We start from the raw sequence: 24,431 nt of genomic DNA on the forward strand, positions 1-24,431 counted from the left end.
AAGTCTGCGCAAACTATGCGTCTTAATTAAACAATTTAACTTATTCTCCTTATTTATCGGAAGTTCTTTATGGCAATAGCAATCTAGATTTTACCAAGACAAATTTTGCCTCGAAAGACAATGCAGTGTCCTTTCCGTGTCCTGTCGTCCTCCGGCCGGTAGGTTCACAGGAGAAGCCGCGGTCCTGCTTCAGGAGAAAATGCGGTCTAATCAAAAATCTATTGAGCAAGCCTTTCAACGGGGTCAAATCTTCGGCATTAATAAAGTTCACAGAGGCGCCGAGCTTATGTCCTGGCTTCAGATCAGGTATCACATGACAAACATATTTACATACAAGCAATATAGTAGTATTCTAAATGGTCAATGGGTTATCTGAGCTCTGCCCCCTCTTCGGACAATGGGGCTGCTTGAGTTCTTCCTGTGTCCTCCTAGGATCGCGTTACAAACTGTAGGCTAACTGACTTCAGAGGTGAACTTTAGGTCACGCTGACTCAGAGACAGGACAAAGGAATGCTGACTCAGGGGCAAAAACCTCTGTTGAGACTTGAATTAACACAGTGAAAAACTAAAGTGAAGGTATTTCATTATTCTAATGAAATGATTACTACATAAGAGTAATACAGACATGGGATTGATATAATACAGTATAATACAGTATAAAAATATACTACAATAGCAAAATGTAGATGTAAGTTAACCCAGGTTAAGATAGCCTACATATGAAACAGTTACATTACATAAAGAAATTCATGGTAAATAAATAAATAGTGTTAAGTTAATTAATATACATTCATATAGAGTTGATTTCTTTTTAAAACCTGTATGTCCTGATACTCGGATACACTCAGCTGTGGCCTCGTCTGACCTAGACACCCACCCCCAGCCCCCAGAAGATGCTTTAGATGGTGAGTGAGTGCGGTAGACACTGGTTGGCTAGTTAAACTTATTACTGAACTACTGTACTGAATAGCAACATGTAGATGTAATCCAGGTTAAGATAGCCTATATATGAAAGTTACATTACATAAAGAAATGCATGGTTAATAAATAAATAAATAGTGTTGTTAATTCATAGTAATTCATATATAGTTGATTTCAGTTTAAATGCTGATTTGTTCAGTTCATTTTTGTTATTTTAAAGAGGGTATTTGCTCTTTAAATAAGAGGCGTTTATTAGCCAATCAACAGCCGCCTAGCCAGCTTCCTGTAAACTCTACAGTACATATTTATTCCCAAGTCTTAAGAAGACACTGTTCTGTTCTTATTGTCTACAGAGCCAGGTCCTAGCCAGTCAGAAACAGAGAGTGAAGAGGCTCATAGTAGTTCCAGTCATGAAACTGCTACAGACAGTCCAAGCACAGGAAGTACACAAGTAAATGTCTATGGATAGATTAATTGGAAAAAGAACATAAAGAAACAGAACAATAAATACAAAATGATACATCTTTTTTTTTTTTTAAGTCGGAGGGGTAGGGGCCCACACCAATATTCTTTAAGGGGGCCCAGAATTCCTAGCAACGGCCCTGGAGGGTTGTACGCAAAGGCAGAGGAGGTGGGGGGCTGGAGGAGGTGTGTGTGTGTGCGTATGTGTGTGTGTATGTGTGTGTGTGTGTTTGGGTGGGAACTGGAGGAGGTGTGGGTGTGTGTTAGAGGGGGGTTGGAGGAGATGTGTGTGTGTGTGTGTTTGGCGGGTGGAGGTGGGGGCTGGAGGAGGAGGTGTGTGTGTGTATGTGTGTGTTTGGGTGGGAGCTGGAGGAGGTGTGGGTGTGTGTGGGAGGGGGGTTGGAGGAGATGTGTGTGTATGTGTGTGTGTGTGTTTGGCGGGTGGAGGTGGGGGGCTGGAGGAGGTGTGTGAAGGGTTGGGGAGGAGTGGAGGTGGCGGGCTGGAGGAGGTGTGTGGGGGGGGGGCTGGAGGAGGTGTGTGTGTGGGGGGGGGGCTGGAGGAGGTGTGTGTGTGGGGGGGGGGGGGTGTCACGGCTCCACCGCGCCTGCCTCGCTGGTCCGTTTCCCACGACTCTGTCTCTGAACCTGACCCTGCCTAGTCTGGACCAGTGTCTGCCTCTGCCCCTGCCCCTGCGTGTGAGCCTGACCTTGACTCAGAAGACGAGTCCCCTAGCACCTCCCGGAGGGCGCAGAGGGAACTGCGTGCCCATCAGCAACGGCGCACCCCCGACCAGCACCTGCAGTTCATCCCAGCGATTGTGCCTCTCAGAATCTGCCACCGTGCGGTCCCACACCTGCAGCTAATCAACCAATCAATACAAGGTTAAGAAGCCGCTCCACACAGCAGTCTGCGCCAGATCATTGACCAACCCGGGTAACACGACTCCAGCTAAATCCTTTCTCCTTACTCGAGCCTGTCTCACCGTTCTTTGTTTTCATTTATCCTAGTTAACCTGCCTGACCCACGCCTGTCTGACTACCACACTCCTGCCTGACCCAAACCTCGGAGTTTACAACGGTTATACTAAAACTGATTTATTACTACTTAAGACAACTGTTATGACAACATTACAGCACCTTATCTCTGCCTCAGCAAATGTTACGAGACCGTTATAGTTAATAGCTACAGTAGCTCTGACTAGCTGCACCACCAGATAGCACTAACATTAGGCTACAGTTTACATAGGCAGTAGGACGCAAACTAAACTATTATCATTGATACTCTCTCACAACTCTGTACAGAAAAATAATTGTCGGTCAACATATTGTAGTGTATTTTGGATGCATCTTCTTCTTGTGAAACAGAACTTCAAGGAGGCCAAAATCGTCGAATCATCAATTTATTGAGCAAGCCTTTACACGGGGTCACATCTTCGGCAATACTAAGGTTCTTCCACGAGGCGGCCAGCTTATATGTCCTGGCTTCAGGCCAAGGTCTCATTTGGCAAACAAATTTGCATACAAGGAATATAAACATGGTCACAAACGGTCAACTGATGTTCTGAATGGTCAAGGTGTCAACTGGTCTTTGCATCAGCTGAGCTCTTTCCCCCCTTCCTCGGACACGGGGCTTCCTGGGATCATGTTACAACTGTAGGCTCACTGACTTCTTCTGAGGTGTTATCTTTATTGACTCAGGGACAAGGGAATGTTTACTTTAGGACAGAACATAATCACTAACCTGTTAAACTACTTATAATAACACAGTTCTACCTAAAGTGAAGTTTATTCATTATTCTTAATAAATTGATTACTACATGAGAGTAATACAAATGTATTGATATAATACAGTATAATACAGTATAAAAATATACTACAATATTTTATTCCCTATTGTTCAATAACTTCAATCTTACTTGCTGCCTAATCAAAAAATTCCCGCTGTTGCTGACAGTTGATGCTGGATGTGCTGTGAGCTGCTGAGCTCGCGAGGCCCTCGCTGGGTCACAGAGGCGAGGGGGGGGGGGGGAAGTAGGCTACGTTGTTGATTGGATAGCTTGCTGAACACAGCTGTCAACCAGGCCTTAATTCCCAATCGTTTTGCTTTCGCAAGTTGTGAATGGTAAGTTTTCACTCTATATTATTTTTGGTATGGACAATTTTTGTTTCTGTGGTTTTGGTATATGGACATGTCCATAGCGTCCATACCTAAAACTACGCCTATGCCTACTCCATTTATTAAAGTTCAAGTTTGTTTATTTCTTGCCAGACACTTCAATACATTTGTACTGTAGGCTACTTTCTATTTCTTGCCAGACACTTATCTTGAAAGACTGCTGAGAAGTTAGCTCTCTCAGCTGTGTGGCTCGTTTTTGTGCGTGGCTTGAAGCCAGCGCACCATAGATAGCATTTGTCCGGCTGTCACTCCCTCCCTCCATCTGTCGTGTTGTTGACCTGCAGTTCTATGTTGCCACCACAAGAGGCAGTGGTCTCACACCAAAATAAATACACTTTGACACCGCACACTTTCCAGATCCTTGGTGGTGTTGTGGATAAAGCACCCATGCAGAAGCTCAGGGGTTCAAGCCCCAATGTGGAAGATTTTCTTTTGTCACTGGATGTTATAGAAGCTATGTAAAAATGTGGTTACCTGGTGGTGCTAAGTCAGTTATTGAATGTATGTGCAGTAATTGAACATTTGAAATACTCCTGTTTTCGCCAGGGGATTCGGCCGGAGGTCCGCCAGCAGATTCGTAGCCTTGTTATATTCCGCTAGAGGTCCGCCAACTCGTCCATCAGGGACCCGCTGTAGGTCCGCTAGCCTTGTGTTATCTGGGTTTATCCCTTACCGTTGTCCAGAAACAGAAGTTGAATAAATTGCAGCAAAATAGCTAACGTTACAGGAATCATCAGTGTAAATGCTTTAGCCGCTGACCGCTACCATTAATGTTATGGAAGCTGCTGCTAGTTGTTGTGAGCTCATGAGCTAACTGGCTATCCCGCTCTTATTGTGCTGGATTAGCATTGGAAGCATTGGAACTGATCTGTCCAGGCGACAAGACCTATCTTAATTTCAGACATTTCATGTTATTTCAATTCACAGCTATTTCAGTGGCATTACTAGCTTCCGTCCTACCAGTCCTGAACAGAAACAAGCTCGCACATAAGCCAGGCTGGACCTGGCCTGGTTTCCTCTCGTCTCCCTATGACTCACACTGTTCTCCATGTTTAGTAATGAATGGCACTTGACATTATATTCCCACCTAAAACGGCGAGTTTTTTCTTGCATATCTGGCTAACTGCATTCCGTTCATAGTTCATAGTCGCATCTGGATTGATTGATTACTACTTGAATTTCGCATTGTAGGCCTGCCTGCCGGCGCCATGTTCCAGAAAGTATTTTGTGGGCCGGATCACATTATATTTCTGACATCATGTCCCATGCCCATGTAGCCAGTAGAGGGAGGCAGATAATTAACCATTAGTGATGTACAGGTATTTAACACAGGCAGAGAGGCAGCGACCGGTCTCTCTTTCCGGTTCTCACGCCTCGCCAGTGTCGAGATGCGGGAAGAAGTTTGGTGTCTTTGCTTGTGTGCTGTGCTGTTGCAATCGGGGTGGTTAACCAGTTGCGCAACAGGCAGTTGCAGAGAGTGTGGTTGTTGAATGGATGTGGGTAGCTACCTAGAAGCATCCGGTTTACGGGGAAACAAGTTATTAATGTTGGACCACTGTTCCTTTTTAGTTTAAGTTTATGTTGCAAATCAGCTGACTGGCCACCGCAAGTGAGCTTACAGTCTTTCGCTTACAGTTGGCCTTGTGAGATTGGATAATTTGAGTGCGGGGCTAGTTGGCTGTGTGTTTATTTTCTTTATCCTTTCTGTATTCTATTGTAAGCCTATGCTCCAGCCATCTCCCCACTCGCTCATATTAAGTGTGCAGTTGGTTTACCTGGCGGAGGCTGTTCTTAAAAGTTGGGGCCTTTTGCACCAGTTGGGTTGGTCTGCAGTGTCTGGGTTGCTCTACGGAGGTGCAGTGTCTGGGTTGCTCTGAGGAGGTGAAGTGTCTGGGTTGCTCTGAGGAGGTGCAGTGTCTGGGTTGCTCTGAGGAGGTGCAGTGTCTGGGTTGCTCTGAGGAGGTGCAGTGTCTGGGTTGCTCTGAGGAGGTGCAGTGTCTGGGTTGCTCTACGGAGGTGCAGTGTCTGGGTTGCTCTGAGGAGGTGCAGTGTCTTGGTTGCTCTACGGAGGTGCAGTGTCTGGGTTGCTCTATGGAGGTGCAGTGTCTGGGTTGCTCTACGGAGGTGCAGTGTCTGGGTTGCTCTACGGAGGTGCAGTGTCTGGGTTGCTCTGAGGAGGTGCAGTGTCTGGGTTGCTCTGAGGAGGTGCAGTGTCTGGGTTGCTCTACGGAGGTGCAGTGTCTGGGTTGCTCTGAGGAGGTGCAGTGTCTGGGTTGCTCTACGGAGGTGCAGTGTCTGGGTTGCTCTGAGGAGGTGAAGTGTAGCCAGTAAGGCAGAGTGTAGTGTAGTCACAATACTTATTAACCCCCTTCTCTTACCGCAGTCATCGGCCAGAAGCCAAGCCAGCTTGAGAGTCAGCGGTGGGCCTCTGTGGTATCCCGACTGTCCTATATATCTATTTTCTATGTCATTGCTCTCAAGGTATCTTATATGTGTAGAATAAAAGTATTTTAATGTTATTGTATTTAAAAAATAAAGGAAATATTTTTGTATTCTACACTGTGTCCAGCCTATAAATCTACCTGGGTTACACCCATTGGAGGGGTGGGGCAGGCTGGTAATGGCCTGTGGGCCGGGAGTTTGAGACCCCTGGGGTGTCCCATTTCTCATTTTGCGTTTGCAAGAGTGCACCCTACACCCCCAATGTACCCTTTATGCGCCCATCTCGTGAGTCCACATCGAGGCACACTTCACTGAAGTCAATAGACCACAATTCGTTGCGTTCAACATGCTGTCAGAAGTGACAACATGGCCGGGAAAAAGCAATGTTCAAGAGTAGAGAAAACAACTGCTGTAGGCGTCTGGTTTTAGAATCATGCATTTGAACTAACAACACATCCATGTAATACTAAATGCTGCAGAACTCATTTGGGTTTTTAGTTCGCATTGTTTTCAGTTTTGATTCAACAATGTCTGCTACGCTAACGATGCCCAACCAAGTGTAGGCTACCACATTATGCATTGTGTGAGATTTCATACTGTTATGGTATTTAACTACTGATACCGACGGACGTTTAATTTCATCAAACTCCATCACCTCCTATATTGTCTTGCCACATATTGAAAACATGGGGAAAACAGATTGGTGTTTCAGTATCACATCACAAAACAAATGGAATGTTCTTATCAAAGGAGATTCTGGAACAGAGATGCCAGCGCTGAAACTCAGTTAAAAAACAAAAACAGCTGCGAGAGATGTTGAATGACGTTACTGAGGGTGTCCCAAAAATGTGTTTTGTAGCAGCCCTGTAAAGTGCAGACTTTCACACTTGTGCCCTTGCGCACTTCCGGAAATACGTCACCCAAGTGCACACCTCAGTGAGGAGTGTAGGGCTTAGGGTGGGTATTGGGATAGGGCCATTAGCTTATTTGCTTCAGTTTTGAAATAGTGAGCTGAGAGTGTCTGAATAATTTTTGCAGATGCTCAGTAAGATCATGGAATAGTCCAATGTCATGAGGACTGGGGGAGGGAGGGCTGACTGAGACACTCATGAATTAGACATTCTGACCCCATTTAGCATAGGCCTATGGATTTTTAGAAAAGAAATAAGTATTAGTGAAAAGTTTATTAAAATTAAAAAATAAAAAAAATTAAAAAGTTCATGAGGTGTTTAGGCCCTTTGTGGGTGGGAGGCCCAAGGCAATTGTCAGCCTTTCCCTAATGGGTAAGTCCGCCCCATGCACACGTTTGCCGATGTTTGCAACCAATAGAATGTGGCCACATTTTCAGTTGCAGCTATGTTTGATCATCATTGGTTAAGTCGCTGGTCTATCGTATCACAGGTACACACACACACACATACACACACACATCTCTCCTTCAGCTTTTTTCAAAGAGACTGTGTTCCTTGGCTACACTGTAGGTCCAAACAAGAGGCCCTTAGAGTAAATAATGGAGGTGATGATGATGATAATGATGACAGTTATGATGATGATGATTCAGTGACAAACTGGAGCACACCAGGACAGAGCAAACACAGCACAGGTCACATGCATGTCTCTTAAATAGTATTATGTAAAGGTGAAAGTAAATAAACGAATGTTGTCATTCCCCCTCAAGGCTAACTGTCCCGACCAGCTACAGTAGTGTATGAAAACAAGGGGAATTACACAGAGAAACCACCACAAACAAAACCCAAACATGATTTGAAGACATCTCAGAGGATAAGTCATGGTGCAGACATCTCTACATTCTCGGTGGTGAGTTCTCCTTTCTACTAGAACTAAGCGAACTCATTGATATTTTGAACTGAGTGAAGAACGCCTTTGTCTTGTACAGTAGGACCACTCCTGTACAGTATGAAGATAAATGTATGATGATGTCTGATCCGTTCATGTGTTTCTACAGAAAATGAAGACCCAGATTGTGTTCTTGCTTTTCGTCCTCATGGGTGTGCTCAACACCCTGCCACTCAGAGAAAAGGTGGAAGGTAATGTGTGTTTGTGTGTGTGTGTGTGTGTGTGTGTGTGTGTGTGTGTCATAGTTGAGGTAAGAGTTTAATGTCATTAACATTGTTTCCACCTGACAGACAGTCAACTGCAGACAGAGCCACCAAAGCCACGGAATGAAAAGGTTGTTGAGGATGCAGACTCAATGGAGTCAGGTGTGTGTGTGTGTGTGTGTGTGTGTGTGTGTGTGTGAGTGGGGTGTGTGTGTGTGTGCGTGTGTGCATGTGCGTGCGCGTGCGTGTGTGTGTGTATGTATGTGTGTGAAACCTTTACAATACTTTATTTCTATCCCTCTCTCTCTATCATTCTCTCTCCTTCACTCTCCATGTCTCTTAATGCCTTTCTATATTACTGTCTTCATATCTTTCTGTAACCTGATCTAGCAAATGATCTTTACAAATCGCTAAACAACTAAGATGGAAAATCTTTCTTTCACAGAGGATGGTGTGAGAGGATTCCCTGCTGAGGATGATGCTGAGGATGATGTAGAGGATGATGCTGAGGATGATGTAGAGGATGATGTAGAGGATGATGCTGAGGATGATGTAGAGGATGATGTAGAGGATGATGCTGAGGATGATGCTGAGGATGATGCTGAGGATGATGTAGAGGATGATGTAGAGGATGATGCTGAGGATGATGCTGAGGATGATGCTGAGGATGATGTAGAGGATGATGCTGAGGATGATGCTGAGGATGATGCTGAGGATGATGCTGAGGATGATGTAGAGGATGATGTAGAGGATGATGCTGAGGATGATGCTGAGGATGATGTAGAGGATGATGTAGAGGATGATGCTGAGGATGATGTAGAGGATGATGCTGAGGGAGCGGCGTTGGGCTTTGGGGGGCTACATACCCGGTTCTATCCATTTAATATCATCGGTCACGGACCATAAAAAACATTTTCAGTAATTAAGCTCTACAAATGCTACTGAATAATGTATAAATGCATTTTGAGCAAATATTGAAATAATAAAGGGTCTCAAATATGTACAATGTCCCATGTTGTGTAAATTGTCACATGACCAGAGCTGTTTAGTTCATGGTGGCGCCTAGCCTTTCTCAGTCCTGTAGTCGCATGCTCGCTCATGCCAGACAACAGTCCTTTCACCCTCCATTCACTTCGCCGTCAAAATAAATCGGTGTCGGCCTATTTAGGAGAGGCGCTCATATTTATAAGTGTCAGATAAACATGAAACTTCACTTACCTAAGCAAAAGGGTCTATTTAACAAATGCTGGGTTTTGAAGCCTCAGCGCTACCATTAAATAACTCATTTAGACGCGTTCTGTCCGAGTTAATTTATTTTTCCGAGGTAGTCTTGGTGGTGGCAGTCTCTTTGAAGCTTCAAAGCACCGCCACCACCACAGAAGAAGACTACCTCGGAAAAATAAATTCACTCAGACAGAACGCGTCTAAATAAGTTATTTAATGGTAGCTGCTCAAAACCCAGCATTTGTTTAAAGGAGAATGATAAGACGTTTGTCTCACCGAGATAACTTTGGTGTAATTCGGAGGCCTGTAGAAGAAATTTAAAATCCAGCGCGAGCCAAGTATATCCATGTAATGGCGGCGGATGGGGAACTGAGAATGCAGCTTCTAAAAAATCTATTTTCTGCTGCGAAACGGTTGTTTTCATCAATCTGTCTTTACGAATCGCTAGTTGTGCTTACATAGAGCGAGGGCTTGTTGTGAATCTTCACATGCCTCTGTAATATGATCTTTAGAAACGTCTTTAGAAACGAAATAGCTTCCCCACTTGCTCCAGCACGCATGCGCACAGCGCGCAAACTGGCTATTCTCCATCTGTAGGCTACACTCGCGGCTCACATTCTCTACGCTACGATCGGCGTCCATCATATTCTAAGTCATCTTCTATATCCTCAAAATCTGATAAATATTCAGGCATATTGCACACAATATTCCAGGCACCAACAAGCCGATCATAGAGTAGAGAATGTGAGCCGCGAGTGTAGCCTACAGACGTAACGGAGAATAGCCAGTCTGCGCGCTGTGCGCATGCGTGATGGAGCAAGTGGGGAAGCTATTTCGTTTCTAAAGACGTTAACAGTTATAAGATCATATTACAGAGGCATGTGAAAAACCACAACAAGCCCTCGCTCTATGTAAGCACAACTAGCTATCTTCTTTTGTTTGCTTTATTGATTTTCAAAAAGCTTTTGATTGCGTTCATAGTTATCTGTTAGAGTTTAAACTTATATCGGCTGGAATAGATGGAAAATTCTATAAAGCCATTAAAGCTTTATATAAATCCCCAGTAGCCTGTGTGCAGGTGAATGACATGAGAGCTGGCTGGTTCCCCAGTCCTCTGGGTGTTAAACAGGGTGATGTTCTTTCGCCTACCCTTTTTGCTTTATTTATAAATGATTTGGCTCAGCAAATCAAAAATGAAGACATTGGTCTTTATATTGGTGACCTCAAGCTGAACATCCTACTTTATGCGGATGATAGAGCCTTAATGGCTGGGAGTGAGGAGGAGCTCCAGCAGTTGTTAATCAATATGTGGTGTACATCCTTATCTTTTACTAGTACATATACATATCTGGGGCCTCATTTATAAACGTTGCGCAAGTACTGTAACAAAATGTTACTATGGGTAACTGAGTAGCCTAGCGTGAACAAGAGCAGGGGTTCAAACTAGCAAGTATGCGTGAACCAATTAGTCTTAATTATACACTATCCAAATACACATACAATAAAAGTACCGGTACTAAAGTACAGCCATCACATATATAAATCAATCACATACACATAGGTCAATCACAACAATAAACCACTGCCAGGTCAGTTATCAAGTTATGCCTCAACCTTTCCCTCCGCCTATGGGCCTCCACAGTCAATAACTCCTGTGTGAGGGATGGCTGTAACCCTGGCCAGGGTAAACTGCTCCTAGCACTATAGGGGATCCTGTGACTACAGGCTTAAATGCAAGCATCGGCTATTTAACATGTACGCATGGCTCAAGGCAGAGATAATGACACTCAACTTGTGCAGATCTTCCGTCTGTCAGCTTAGAAGCACGGCATTCAGTGTAGCGCCACTCGTGGCATTGACCCCCACAGTGACACTATCCTCGTTCCCTGGACTCACCCCTTCTTTTGTCTCTGTGCCCATCCGGCTGTAATCAATCAGTCCCACAAGTGACAGCAGCCGGTACGACGAGTTGTGGGCATCACCTGTGTGACGCGCAGTCTTTCATTTCACACGAAGCCCAACAGGGGCGCTCAAAGGAAGTGGAGGCGGGCAGTAAACACCGTCCATCACAGTACAAAAGCGTGCGTAACCCATGCTGAGCAACTTTCTAAGCAACTTTCGGTATTTATAAAAAACGAGCTTAACGATAAATTGGTGGAAGGTGTGCGTAACTCTACGCCTGTTGGCCCGCCCCCGCCTGAGGTAGTGGTGTGAGAAGGGCCAGTTCGTCTCAGAGTCATAAATGAACAACCTACTGATTGCTCACCTGAAACTAAATAATACTAAATAAGAATGGAATGATTTCAACAGGTCACAGTGCTACATGCTCATGAATGCAAGGGACAGAGGAAGAGCAAATGCACGGCGAAGGTGATTATGAGAAAGCAACAGTCAAATCGAAACCATGGTTTCTGTGATAAAGAAAGACACATGAGAGAAGCTATGTTAACATTGTTGATTTGGGCTTCAGACGAAACCTTGTCTCTTCCTTTGGGTTTGATTGATGGTGAGCTAGAGATATCTGTGGGAGTGAAAAGTTGGAAAGTGTTGTGTCAAAATCTCTTTCATCTGTGTCATGGTAAGCATATTCAGAGATGCAGTACATTAGGAAACCTTGATTATCACTTCTCCCAGTCAGAGCCGACCAGATGACCCCTATTTTAAAAGATCAGATTGAACACGTTGCTCAGTTCTACCAATCACCACTTGTTTCGTCTTTTGTGGTGATCCCAGACCACATCCTTTGAGCAGCCCATAAAAACAGAGATCACGCAGTGTCAGTGTCACATGTACAGACCTACTTGTGTTTAGATACTACCAAGAACCATGCTCTGCTTCAGGATTGTCAGTGTTTGGGTTGCAACAACTCTTCTATGTCTGCACCTGGGTAAGTGTGTGTACACCATATGGTTTGTGCTTGTGGGTTTCAAAGTGTGTGCTTTTTCAGTCAATCTTGTTTTTTTTCTGCTGTCCTCCTAGGTCACTGTGCAGAGATCATCGGAGGAGAGGAGGTAAAGCCTCATTCTTTACCCCACATGGCTCTACTGGAGGACAACAAAGGAGACAAAGTTTGTGGAGGGACTCTGATCAGCCTCAAATGGGTCCTGACTGCAGCCCACTGTGCTGAGTATGGTTCTTTCATACCGGAGCAGAGTGCTGTACCCTGTTAGCAGAAATGATATTGAAAGTAGTGTGATTAATAATATCAAACAAACCCTGCAGCACTGTGATGCAGTTACTGAGAATGCAAGGTTTCAGGAGCACATTCACCGCAATCTTTAGCATTCATATAATTGTAATGATTCAATGGATGCATAGAGTATCTGGTGACTCTGTCATCACGTTTGGTTGCTGCCACCATATATTTCTAACAGAAGCTTGCGTTGGTTTTGTTGGGTCTTATAGCATTAAGAAGGTGCTACTGGGGGTGCACTCTATCAACCAGCAGGAGAGCGATTCCAGGCAGGTCAGGAAGGTCAACAAAAGGGTCACTCACCCCTGCTATGATGCCACTGAAATGGTCAATGATCTTATGCTTCTGAAGGTAAGTGCATTTGATTTTACATTTCTAATACCTGCTGTACTACTGTTGTGTATTTCTCACAAAGAAGTATAGTTTTCTCAAATGAGAAACAAAAGGAACATTACATGTTCCACAGATAACATAACATGTTACCTGTACATTATGTAACATAATAGTTTCAACAAGTAATACAGCTCTTTAGCGGAGGTGTTTTAATCATATCGTAATTAAGAAGTAATTGCATCTCCTTTTTCATCTAAGCTGGATAAGCCGGTGAAGCTGACCAAACCCGTGAAGCCTCTGCCTCTGCCACCTTCTCTGGCCGATATCCCAGCTGGCACCAGGTGCATGGTGGCAGGATGGGGGGCGACGAAGAACAATGGTGCCATGTCTAACACTCTGAGGTCTGCCAATGTCACCGTCATCAAAAGGGGGAAATGCAACTCAGCAGCGTTCTATAACCTCAGACCCATCATCACACACAAGATGGTATGCGCTGGTTCTGTGGACCAAAAAGCAGCCGATTCCTGTCAGGTAACTAAACCTAGAGAACTCTGACTGCTGCTTATGGTACAGTAGTGTGTGTGTGTGTGTGTGTGTGTGTGTGTGTGTGTGTGTGTGTGTGTGTGTGTGTGTGTGCGTGTGCGTGTGTGTGACTGAAAGAAAGACATTTTCAGATACTATGTCTGTTTCAGGGTGATTCCGGAGGGCCACTGGAGTGTGAAGGTGTGTTTGGGGGAGTCACATCGTTTGGTACAGAGTGTGGCATCAAAACCAAGCCTGGAGTTTACACATTACTCTCTAAAACCTATCTCGACTGGATCAACAAGACTATCAGAAAGTGACTGTGACTTATGTTGTATGCTCTGTAGGAATGCCTCTTACTATGTTGTACCTGAATCTCAGTATATCTTTCTATTTACAGTATATGATTAAAATGTTTTTGCAACAATTGTATATCTCAAACAATTCATTCATGTCCATTAGCAGTTCCTTGTCTTACAGAATTAACTTTTTTTGAGTGTCTGTTTCTTCTATGCTAATACTCTTTTACCTATTTTACATCTACTGTACAATGTGCTGAGCACGCTGAGTATTGATGATTTACACTATCACCTTTGATGAGTGAAAAGTGAATCCCTAATATATTAATAATAACATCAGAATGATGAGCTTTTTGTTTGTTTGAACAGGTGTACTCCAGTTTTGTAGTTTGTATAAAAACAATGAAAACGTTCTATTCATTTTTCTGAATTATTGAGCGATTACACAGGCGTGTTAACTGTTTTGAGAATGTGGGCCTCAGTTTGCAGAAATGTGCCATATCTATTCAGAAAAAAATATGTAACCATATTACATTATGAGTTGATTAGTAGGCCTACACTTGTTTTAAAAATATGACTCCTTCAGTATTAAATAAGGGATAATGGTTTCTCAGAGTGCAGTGTTATATATATATATATATATGTACTGTATATATACTGTATAACTGCTAGCGACGCCAGGCTGAGGCGGAGCAGGTTTGGAGAAGTTGAATCAAAGCAAATCCAAAAGGTCGGCTACACGAGGAATAGCTTTGGTACACAGGAACAAGCAAGCGTCTGACAAACAGAGGAAAAAGGGCTGGGGCCTCATTTATCAAAGAGCGTGTAAATTCAGGTGTAAAAGAGGGCGTACGACGAAAACGAGAAAAGGGCGAACTGCCCATGGAGGTATAATATAACTGGAGACGGCATTGAAAATGGCTGCCTATTCATTTCAATGAAAGTTGCTCACCGGCGCATGAAGCCATTTGACGTAGTGGCCAAAGCCCGGTATTGCAAGTCATGTCACGGCATGCGGCCCAAGAACCTTATTTCCCATGTTAGTGGATGATGATAGATAGGGCTAGAAAAGGAAAACAAAATTTTTCTGGGTATCATTCAGCATCAGAGACCAATCTTATCAATATAAACTTTTAGTTTTAGGGGTTTTGGGGTTTTTGAAGCCACCAATACCTGTATTGAGCCATTTAAACATGTGCTGTGCACGAGCCTCGGGGACGCGCTGGTCGCGCGTTCGTGAGTCCTGCGAGCTCGGGAAAGCACGTCACCATAGGAAGACCCGCCCTACTCTGCCTCTGATTGGATAGGAAGTCATGTAATGACGTCGGTTAACATTTGCTATGCTTTAGCAATGAAGCTTATGATCATGCTAATCATAGATATGAACGTATGTCTATGATGCAAATGATCATGACATGTGGTTACTTTAGGACATCGTTGGAAAAGATCTAGAGGGTAAGTGGGTCAATGTTGAATAACTTAGCTAACATTACCTAATGTTACATTTCTTTATATTAACATCAACTATATTGATAGGCTAGGGAGCTATGCTAACGGTAGCTAATGCTAACGGCTTAGGGTTAACGTTAGTTAATGCTAACGTTACGTTCGGAGGTCTGATGTATTTCAATTTTAACAATGTTGAGCATGATCAATGTGACATTGTTCATACATTGATTACAGTCTGTAATCTTGTCTGGCATTATTTAGCTATAGTGGGCTGATGCTTGCTGCTGCTACTATAGCATTTGCCACATTATACATCAAATTAATCAAGCATAGTTAGTGTTATTACCTGAAGGCATTATTACCATTGCAAGTAAGCATGCCATGTATATGCCATGCCTGGAAATCAAATTAATAGTGTAATTATTCCCCATCATAGCTCATTGTACACTGATATAATCATTCTCCTTGCCTTTGCTAATACTCATCTCTTTTATCAAACTTTGTGCTAGGAAAGAAATCTGGCTGTGATTCGTCACTAGTGCTCATCCAGGCTGTTGTCATCTCCCGCCTGGACTCCTGCAACTCCCTACTTGAATCAGAACACATAATCAGCTCTGCCTTCTCTTTGACCAGGTTAGCCAATGGGGCAACTGTGGCGGTTGGGGGAGGGGGGTATAATTATTGGACAGGACACCTGACCATCATCCTCAGTGTTGACTGAGAGCTTGTGATGGCTGTTTGTTGGTCTCTCCCCAGGTCAACCTAATGAGACCCTCCTTCATCTTCTTCCACAAGATAGACCGGCTGGCCCCAGTACGCTCCAGCAGACAGGACCAGATACACAGGTGAGGCCTGTCTGTCACGGAGCCACCGCCTCGCTCCGCCTCTGATGTAACTCGGTTCTTCAGCTTGGCTGCGTACTTGATTGATGTTGCACATGGGCGATTGGAACTAAACTAACCTTGCGTTGCATTTGTCTCTCTCTCTCTGGCTCTATCGTGTCCACTCTGCTGGCGCTGATGGATGGGTTGGACAGTCAAGGGGAGCCAGTGGTCCAGTTCCTGTTCATGCTTGGTTGTTGCCTACTCACCTTCCCATCTCCTGCATCACCTGCCACCTGTCTCCACTCTGCCCAGCTGCACCTCATCCCTCATTACTCTTAGCATTAATACCAGTCAATTTCCCTTGGTTCTCTGTAAGATCATCCAGTCATCTACCAAGTCTGCTCAGCTCTTCTGTCTGCCATATTTTGAAGTTGTTTATTGAAATTGAGTTAAAGTAGTTTGTATGGGTCAAGCATCCTCCAGTTTGTATGACTCAAGATCTGTTTACTGCCATGTATATGGTTCACACATACTAGAAATTTGACTAGGGTTAAGGCATACACTGGTGACATGTTTTTAATTGTTTTGTGATCACTGTCTTTGTGATATTTTCTGATGACCAAGCCTTTGATCTAAGCAGAGCCTTAGCACATTATGGAGGAACCATGTCCCTTTCTTTTACCGATCCCTGAGAGCAAGACCTGTGAATGTCCTGAACAGTGTGGTGGCCACATTTGTTGGGAATTTGGGTGGAAACAGTGTGGAACATCATTGCATAGTTTGACTGCCATTTCATACCAACATTAAGAGAAAGTGGAGAAGTAGGCTATACCTAGAAAATACTATAGTTGTGCAATTCGTTTGTACAGTCTGGTAGTTAAATGGTTAAAAATGGGCAAGCAATAACATTGGAGGGAAATGTATACTGACACTGATGATTGTTTCAGAAATGGTCTGAGACAAAATAATGAAATGTTATACATCAGTATTGTGAAACACTGAACATATTTTAATGACTGACAAGGAGAGAGGAAACAGTCCAAGTTAATCAATAATAACTAGGCTCACTATGAACAGTGTGTATTATTGGCTCTGTTCTGACATCAGTGCACAGTTCATTCCACCACTGTGAGGCCAGGACAGAAAAAAGCCATGGCCAGGCCAATCTGCCGTAGGGGGGCTTGGAGCAACTGGGGAACAAATCACCTCAAGGCAGCAGAGCTTGACCACAGCCTGGAGGTCGGAGGGAGCTGTTCATTTGCCCTGTAGGCTTGCATCACAGTCCTAAACTGGATGGGACAGCGCAGGGAGCCAGTGCAGAGAACGGAGTAGGGAAGTTTTGTGGAAGAACATGGGGCCGTTGAACACCAGGTCAGCAGCAGCTTTCTCCAGGAGTCTGATGGCCAACGCTGCAGGATGGCAGCAAGTAGGGAGTTGCAGGAGTCCAGGCGGGAGATGACAACAGCCTGGATGAGCACTAGCGCCGAATCACAGCCAGATTTCTTTCCTAGCACAAAGTTTGATAAAAGAGATGAGTATTAGCAAAGGCAAGGAGAATGATTATATCAGTGTACAATGAGCTATGATGGGGAATAATTACACTATTAATTTGATTTCCAGGCATGGCATATACATGGCATGCTTACTTGCAATGGTAATAATGCCTTCAGGTAATAACACTAACTATGCTTGATTAATTTGATGTATAATGTGGCAAATGCTATAGTAGCAGCAGCAAGCATCAGCCCACTATAGCTAAATAATGCCAGACAAGATTACAGACTGTAATCAATGTATGAACAATGTCACATTGATCATGCTCAACATTGTTAAAATTGAAATACATCAGACCTCCGAACGTAACGTTAGCATTAACTAACGTTAACCCTAAGCCGTTAGCATTAGCTACCGTTAGCATAGCTCCCTAGCCTATCAATATAGTTGATGTTAATATAAAGAAATGTAACATTAGGTAATGTTAGCTAAGTTATTCAACATTGACCCACTTACCCTCTAGATCTTTTCCAACGATGTCCTAAAGTAACCACATGTCATGATCATTTGCATCATAGAAATACGTTCATATCTATGATTAGCATGATCATAAGCTTCATTGCTAAAGCATAGCAAATGTTAACCGACGTCATTACATGACTTCCTATCCAATCAGAGGCAGAGTAGGGCGGGTCTTCCTATGGTGACGTGCTTTCCCGAGCTCGCAGGACTCACGAACGCGCGACCAGCGCGTCCCCGAGGCTCGTGCACAGCACATGTTTAAATGGCTCAATACAGGTATTGGTGGCTTCAAAAACCCCAAAACCCCTAAAACTAAAAGTTTATATTGATAAGATTGGTCTCTGATGCTGAATGATACCCAGAAAAATTTTGTTTTCCTTTTCTAGCCCTATCTATCATCATCCACTAACATGGGAAATAAGGTTCTTGGGCCGCATGCCGTGACATGACTTGCAATACCGGGCTTGGCCTGAAAGCCCATGGTGGCTTCAATGCGCCAAGCTGATCCTGGGGGCTTGGAACTGCCGCGTACGACGAGAATATTTACACGCTTTTCGGATCTGTCAAACATGGCGTACACGCTGCTGCGCCGATTCCTCAATGAAAAATCCGACGGTGTCGTAAGAAAGCGGACGTGCACGCTCCTCGTGTTCCGCCCTCTCCACGCCCAAATTCAACCATATATGGTCAAAACTATGACAGCGCACAACGTGGACACCCGGAAGGAACCGACATAATATAGCGTGGAGCAAAGGCAAGACAATTACGTTTATGGAAAAACGCGGAAAGAAGATAAACTTTTCGGAGACGGAGGTGCATGTGCTTGTTGGTGAGGTCCACGCGAGGAAAGAAATCATCTTCGGAAGGTAAGCTATTTGTACTAGCCTACATTTGTCTGATTGCTCCTACAGTTTAGGTAGCCTACTGTACGTTTCGTGCATCCTGTATTTGGCGTAGGCTACACGGACATTCTGTATTATGTGGCTGTGAGGAAAGCAAACATTCTGTGGTAGGCTATGATTGATTTAGGACCAAAAACAGGGAACGATAACACAGATGACCACTTCATAATGTTAGACCACATTAAACATTTTCCCCTCTGGGAAATTAAGACTCTCATCTAAATCACCCGGTAAATCACAGCATTTATTTGACTGCCAACAGAAAAACATCAAATGAATATGGCTGCACAATGAAATGTTTAATGCATAATCAAGTTCACAGACAAACTCAAAGAAAATGACTGAAATTGTTTCTCCAGACTGACGTGGGGTGGGACTCAGAGGAGGGGGAGTCTGCAGTGGTCCTTGACCTGACGGTCATGCCCCCGCCAGTTGTAGCCTCCACCTCCAGCGCCACGACCTCCAGTGCCTCCACCTCCAGCGCGCCGGCCTCCACCTCCAGTGCCATCTCCACCTCCAGCGCCTCCGTCTCCACCGCCCACGCCTCCACCTCCAGCGCCACGACCTCCAGTGCCTCCACCTCCAGTGCGCCGGCCTCCACCTCCAGTGCCATCTCCAGCGCCTCCGTCTCCACCGCCCACGCCTCCACCTCCGGCTGCCAGCGTCCCTGCCTCAAGGGTCCCTGAGGGCTGGCCTTCCTCTCAGACACTGTGCTGGAGGCTCATGACCCTAGAGGCCCAGAGGGACAAGGCAGAAGGGATTGGGGCAGTTGTGCAGCAGTTGGTGGAGGTCACCACATTACACCACCAGAGCCAACAGGACATCCTCACTGCACTTCATTCCCTCACACATGCTGTCACGGACCTCACACAGTCACTCACTACCACACTCACAGACCTCACACATTAACTCACAAAGGCACTCACACACCTCACACAGTCACTCACTACCACACTCACGGACCTCACACAGTCACTCACTACCACACTCACGGACCTCACACATTCACTCACAAACGCACTCACACACCTCACACAGTCACCCACCAACAGACAATAAAATGGTAACAATGTGAACCTTACTTGTTTGTGTCTTCATAGCTGGCGCATGACCTCAGTGTGGGCCCTTTGGCCCCGCTGGTAAACCTCATGACGGGGAGGGGGCTGAGGGCTTGGGTCCTCATTTTGTGGTGGGGTCTTGACTGGTTCTCATTCTTATCAGCTTTGAATATATATCTTGGCAAACATAACACGGGATGATGTACAAGGAGGGGACAGATACCTAGTGAAAGTACTATTGGTTGCTAGTAAAAAGACAATAATGAGCGCTTGGTAAAAGGTGGAACCCCCAACCAAGGAGCAGTGGTGGGTGTTGTGGAGGAGATTTATGTTATGGAGAAGTTCACGCATGCATTAGGATGCAGGAAGGAAAGTTTGAAGGGAGATGGGAAAAATGGATGGATTATAGAAGGAAGTGTGATGATACCACTAATATTGAAATTGTAATATTTGAGTAAGAGAAAAAAGCTGCATGGATGGAAGTAAGTTTTTATGTTTTATTGTATTGTCGTTGTATGGATGGAAAATGCTAATAAAGATTAAAGTAAAAAAGAAAAAGAATATGTATCTTGGCTATGCACACACCAACAAGCCAGTCGTCACGCGCAGCGCCTGCCTCCAGTCTAGCCCCTACCCTGCTGTGCGCCAGGATGGATGAGTCATGCGTGGAGCCAGGCCACCGTGCCACTACACTTGTGATGAGCATGTCGGCGTCACATATGATTTGGGTATTTATAGTGTGCACATTTTTGCGATTCAGATAGTTTCATTCACTGATGGTGCCCTTATGTGGAGTTCTATCTCGGGCCAGTAGGCCGAGTAGCGCCGGATTCATTTAGGCTCGCATTACGCACAGGAGGACTATCATTTATATGCTTACCAAACAGCAAACAGGTCCACATGATCACATATTAATGACAATCTAATTGGTCAATTATTGCCGTTTGATGGAGTGCCTGCATTAGGTGTGCGCATAGGTTAAGTGTGGGGAACAAATCCATATCGGACGATTAATGAGCCGGTTAGAGGATACGATCTTGCATTGCGATATATGTTTGTGCTGAATTGGGCTATTAGCCTACATGATTGTGCGTTCATAAACTCTCGCTCTTCTTCTCTCCATCAAACATTGTAATTCACCGACGCACCACCTGCGTCACCAGTTCCCCCTGTGTTCAAAAAGGGTGTAAAAACCCGTCTAAATCGGTACGACAACTTGAGAGGTGTCCTACAAAAGCGTCTAGGAAGGCGACTAAATATCATCCGCCCTTTCGGCTTGATAGATCGCGCTGTGGGGGGGGGGGGGGGGGAAGAGGGCGTACGCCTGAAATTGCGGAAAAGACCGTGTAAAAGAAGGCGTACCTCAATGATATATGAGGCCCCAGGACAGGTTTAACACAATATCTATTCAGTGTGTGGTTCATTCGTTACGTTCTTTTCATCTTTTATCCACAGGATCATGACAACGTGATATGCAAACATCTGAGGTACTGTACAGTATACAACATTTTCCTACTGGCAAGATTCCAAGAACAAACTGTTTTGTTTGTCAAATAAATTCAAAATGTAGGAGACACAGTGCACTTTACATAGAGGAAGGGAGGGGAGAATGTATGAAATGATCCGACTCCAACAATTTTCCAGAGGGAAGCAAAAAAAACAAACACCCACATACATGTTTACAATGCCATTCTTTCCCTGATGTATCTTAATAAAATATTAGGAGGTAGTACAATAGATGAGTCTCCCTCAGAAATGCAAGATATTGTGAATAATGGAGTGTCAGTTATCTGAAACAGTACTTTTTATGCTTATTCGCTACTATGTATATTCTATATTCTGCATTTCCAATCTTGTGCTGTAATGTCCCACTGCTGAAACTCCAAATGTCCTCTGTCTGTCTATCTATCTATCTATCTATCTAGGTCCTCATCTCCCACAGTTGGGAGTGCTGGCATAGTCCTGCTTTGCATGCAAGTTTTTTTCCATTTGGGGAAGCACTGCTGGAATCTTGCAAATTAAAGGATAAAGTAAGTTCCTATAAAGTCTTTTTGAGCTATACAGATTTTAATCTTACAGTATATTGAGTTCAAGAACATTTAAAAGTTAAATAGAGGGAAGTGGTGTTTTGAGTAAAAAATCATTTTTTTTTATTTCATATGCAATTTCATTTTATTAATGTACAACACAACTCTTAAAACAATATCAAATCTATGCCAGATATATCACTTCACAGTTTAGCAAGCATTTAATTTCAAGGACTGATGGAAGCAATATGAGCTGGTCAAAAAGGTACTCTGTAGTAAATCTGATCACACAAAACATTACAAAAATCAAATTGATCATGGTTCAAGATGCAGTGCATATTATTTGACACTTTAAAATACAACAATAGTAATAAATCAATAGCAGTGGTCATTGTCTCTGTTAGATGGTGGCAGAGTAAAAGTGGGTTTTTGGTGGTGAAAAGGTCTGTGTGAACACTGGCAAAATGTGTGTTGGGCATTCCATGGATGGCTCTAGAACACAGAGCTCCTAAAGAGGTTGATCTCTGTTCCTCACACAAAGAAGCCCTGTAGGCACTATCAAGTGCAAGGGGCTTTAGAAAAATCTATTATTAAAATGTGACAAAGCACACACAAGAGGGAGAGTGTGTGGATGTGGATAATGATAGGGGTGGATGTGTTACGAGGAGGCAATGAGCTGAATGGAAGCGCAAAGAGGAAAAGCAGAAGGAAGTATACTGTATAATTTGATGAGAGGAATCATTTGATTGTGCCTCTCAGTTGAAGAGAGTGACAGAGAGCACGGACGCCACCGGGAGTAGGAGGAAGCTGGAGCCGAAGCTCTGAGCGTTGTTGCACAAGTTGCCTTGGCAACATTTAAGGTCAATGCCTTGTATCAACCCGGATATCTTTTCTGAACAGATCATCTCGGAGGCACAGCCCTCCATGCGCATCTTCTGGCCCCACATTTCCACTGCAAGCACACAACGGTAATGTTATTCTCATAGCTCAACATTCTCATGGTTTACAGGTGCAGCCCCAGACATCATGCATTCCTCCTTTGAGTCTTTTCAAAACAAACAAAAAGACAATATCCGCACACTGTTTTCCATGCTCCCACAGTGATTTAATATGGAACGTGTCAATATTTGTGTGAATAATTGAGTGTCGGTCATCTGAAACAGTACTTGTCATGGAGACACAGTAGTCCTCATCCCCCACACAGTCAACAGTGCTGTCGCAGTCCTGGATGGTGCATGTCTTGCATTTTTTCCCATTTGGGGAATGATTGCTGGAATCTGGAAGATGGATACCAAAGTCTGTTGTTCAGATATCATTATCCAATTCACCTGAACTTAAATAAAGTACCTACTACTACTAACTCATATCAGCCTTTAATGTAGTGGGAGACAGGATATTGTCAATGTTTGGCAGGACTGAAAGGTTGTCTGCTGCTAGGCATATTAATTAAACTTACCTGGAGCATCTGTGTTGCAGAGGTCTGTGTTGCAGTACTTGTTCGTTATTGCTGTCCGTGCAATTCCAAAGTTCACTGACCCAGCTATATACTGCCCTGGCACTACACAAGACTTCATGGTTATATCGGAGACTTTTTGATCACCTACAGTAGATAAGGGAAACAGTTTTAGTAACTCACAACTCACAAAGTCAGACAAAACAGTCAGTATTGTGTCATGATAAATCCAAAAATGACATCAGATTTCCCCCCCACTTTTTAAATTTGTTTTTAGTTTTGTTTACCCGCGAAAGCTGTGATCCGCATCGCTCCACACTGAGTGTCACCAAGACAGTCCGTCTCATTGTCCGTACATGGTGTTCCTTGTACACTGGATATGCACTCGTAGCACTTAAGAGTGAATGCTTGGAATAGAAGAATCAGAGGTTGCTTTGAGAGTTTGCTTGTTGAGATCAGATTATGAATTAGTAGGCTACAGCATGTTAGTCTCACACTACACAACTGTAGCCTAACAATTACTTGGAATTGAACTAGGTCTATACAGCCTAATTAAAACATACAACAATCGTCTCAACAGACTAAAAGTTGAAATAGGACATTGTATAGTATAAATGTATCCTACCTGTAGGGAAGAGGGCACATCCAAAGAAGAGTACAAAGAAATGCATTGTGATGTTCCTGAGGGGATATGAAGGTTGAACTGACGCAAGGTGTGTCGAGTTCTGGGATTTAACCATGACTTTGCAGAGGAGTGGTTTATCGTACTTGTGCCAGGAAATGTGTAGGCAGGGCTCTAAGCTAACATTTTTCACTAGGAGCACATGTGCTCCCAAATGAGAAAATTTAGGAGCACAGAAAGAAATTTAGGAGTGCAACGAAAAATTTAAAATTTTTATTAGCATCTGTGACGGACGCGTCCAAGCGCCGCACATGATAAGTAGAGTAGTTCCCTCATCCTTATTGTTTCTTATAGTCCTTTCACCTTTCTTGTTGGTTTAGTTGGTTAATTTGTACATGTTAACATTCATAATGTACATACATACCCAATTTCATATAATGACACGACA

At 44.0% G+C, this 24,431-nt stretch overlaps 1 protein-coding gene across 1 annotated transcript; it reads left to right on the top strand.

The window, feature by feature from the left end:
• Positions 1 to 7,977: 7,977 nt before the first annotated feature.
• On the top strand, positions 7,978 to 13,653 carry LOC311324639 (granzyme A-like; the record flags this gene model as incomplete). Its single annotated transcript, XM_084457137.1, has 5 exons — positions 7,978 to 8,049; positions 12,265 to 12,412; positions 12,691 to 12,829; positions 13,070 to 13,342; positions 13,504 to 13,653. The coding sequence occupies exons 1-5, from the start codon at positions 8,007 to 8,009 to the stop codon at positions 13,651 to 13,653; spliced, it is 753 nt and encodes a 250-aa protein (XP_084313263.1). The 5' UTR covers positions 7,978 to 8,006.
• Positions 13,654 to 24,431: the final 10,778 nt, after the last annotated feature.

The sequence above is a fragment of the Borostomias antarcticus genome (assembly GCF_949987555.1).
Source record: "Borostomias antarcticus genome assembly, chromosome: 23".
Classification (NCBI taxonomy): Eukaryota; Metazoa; Chordata; class Actinopteri; order Stomiiformes; family Stomiidae; genus Borostomias; species Borostomias antarcticus.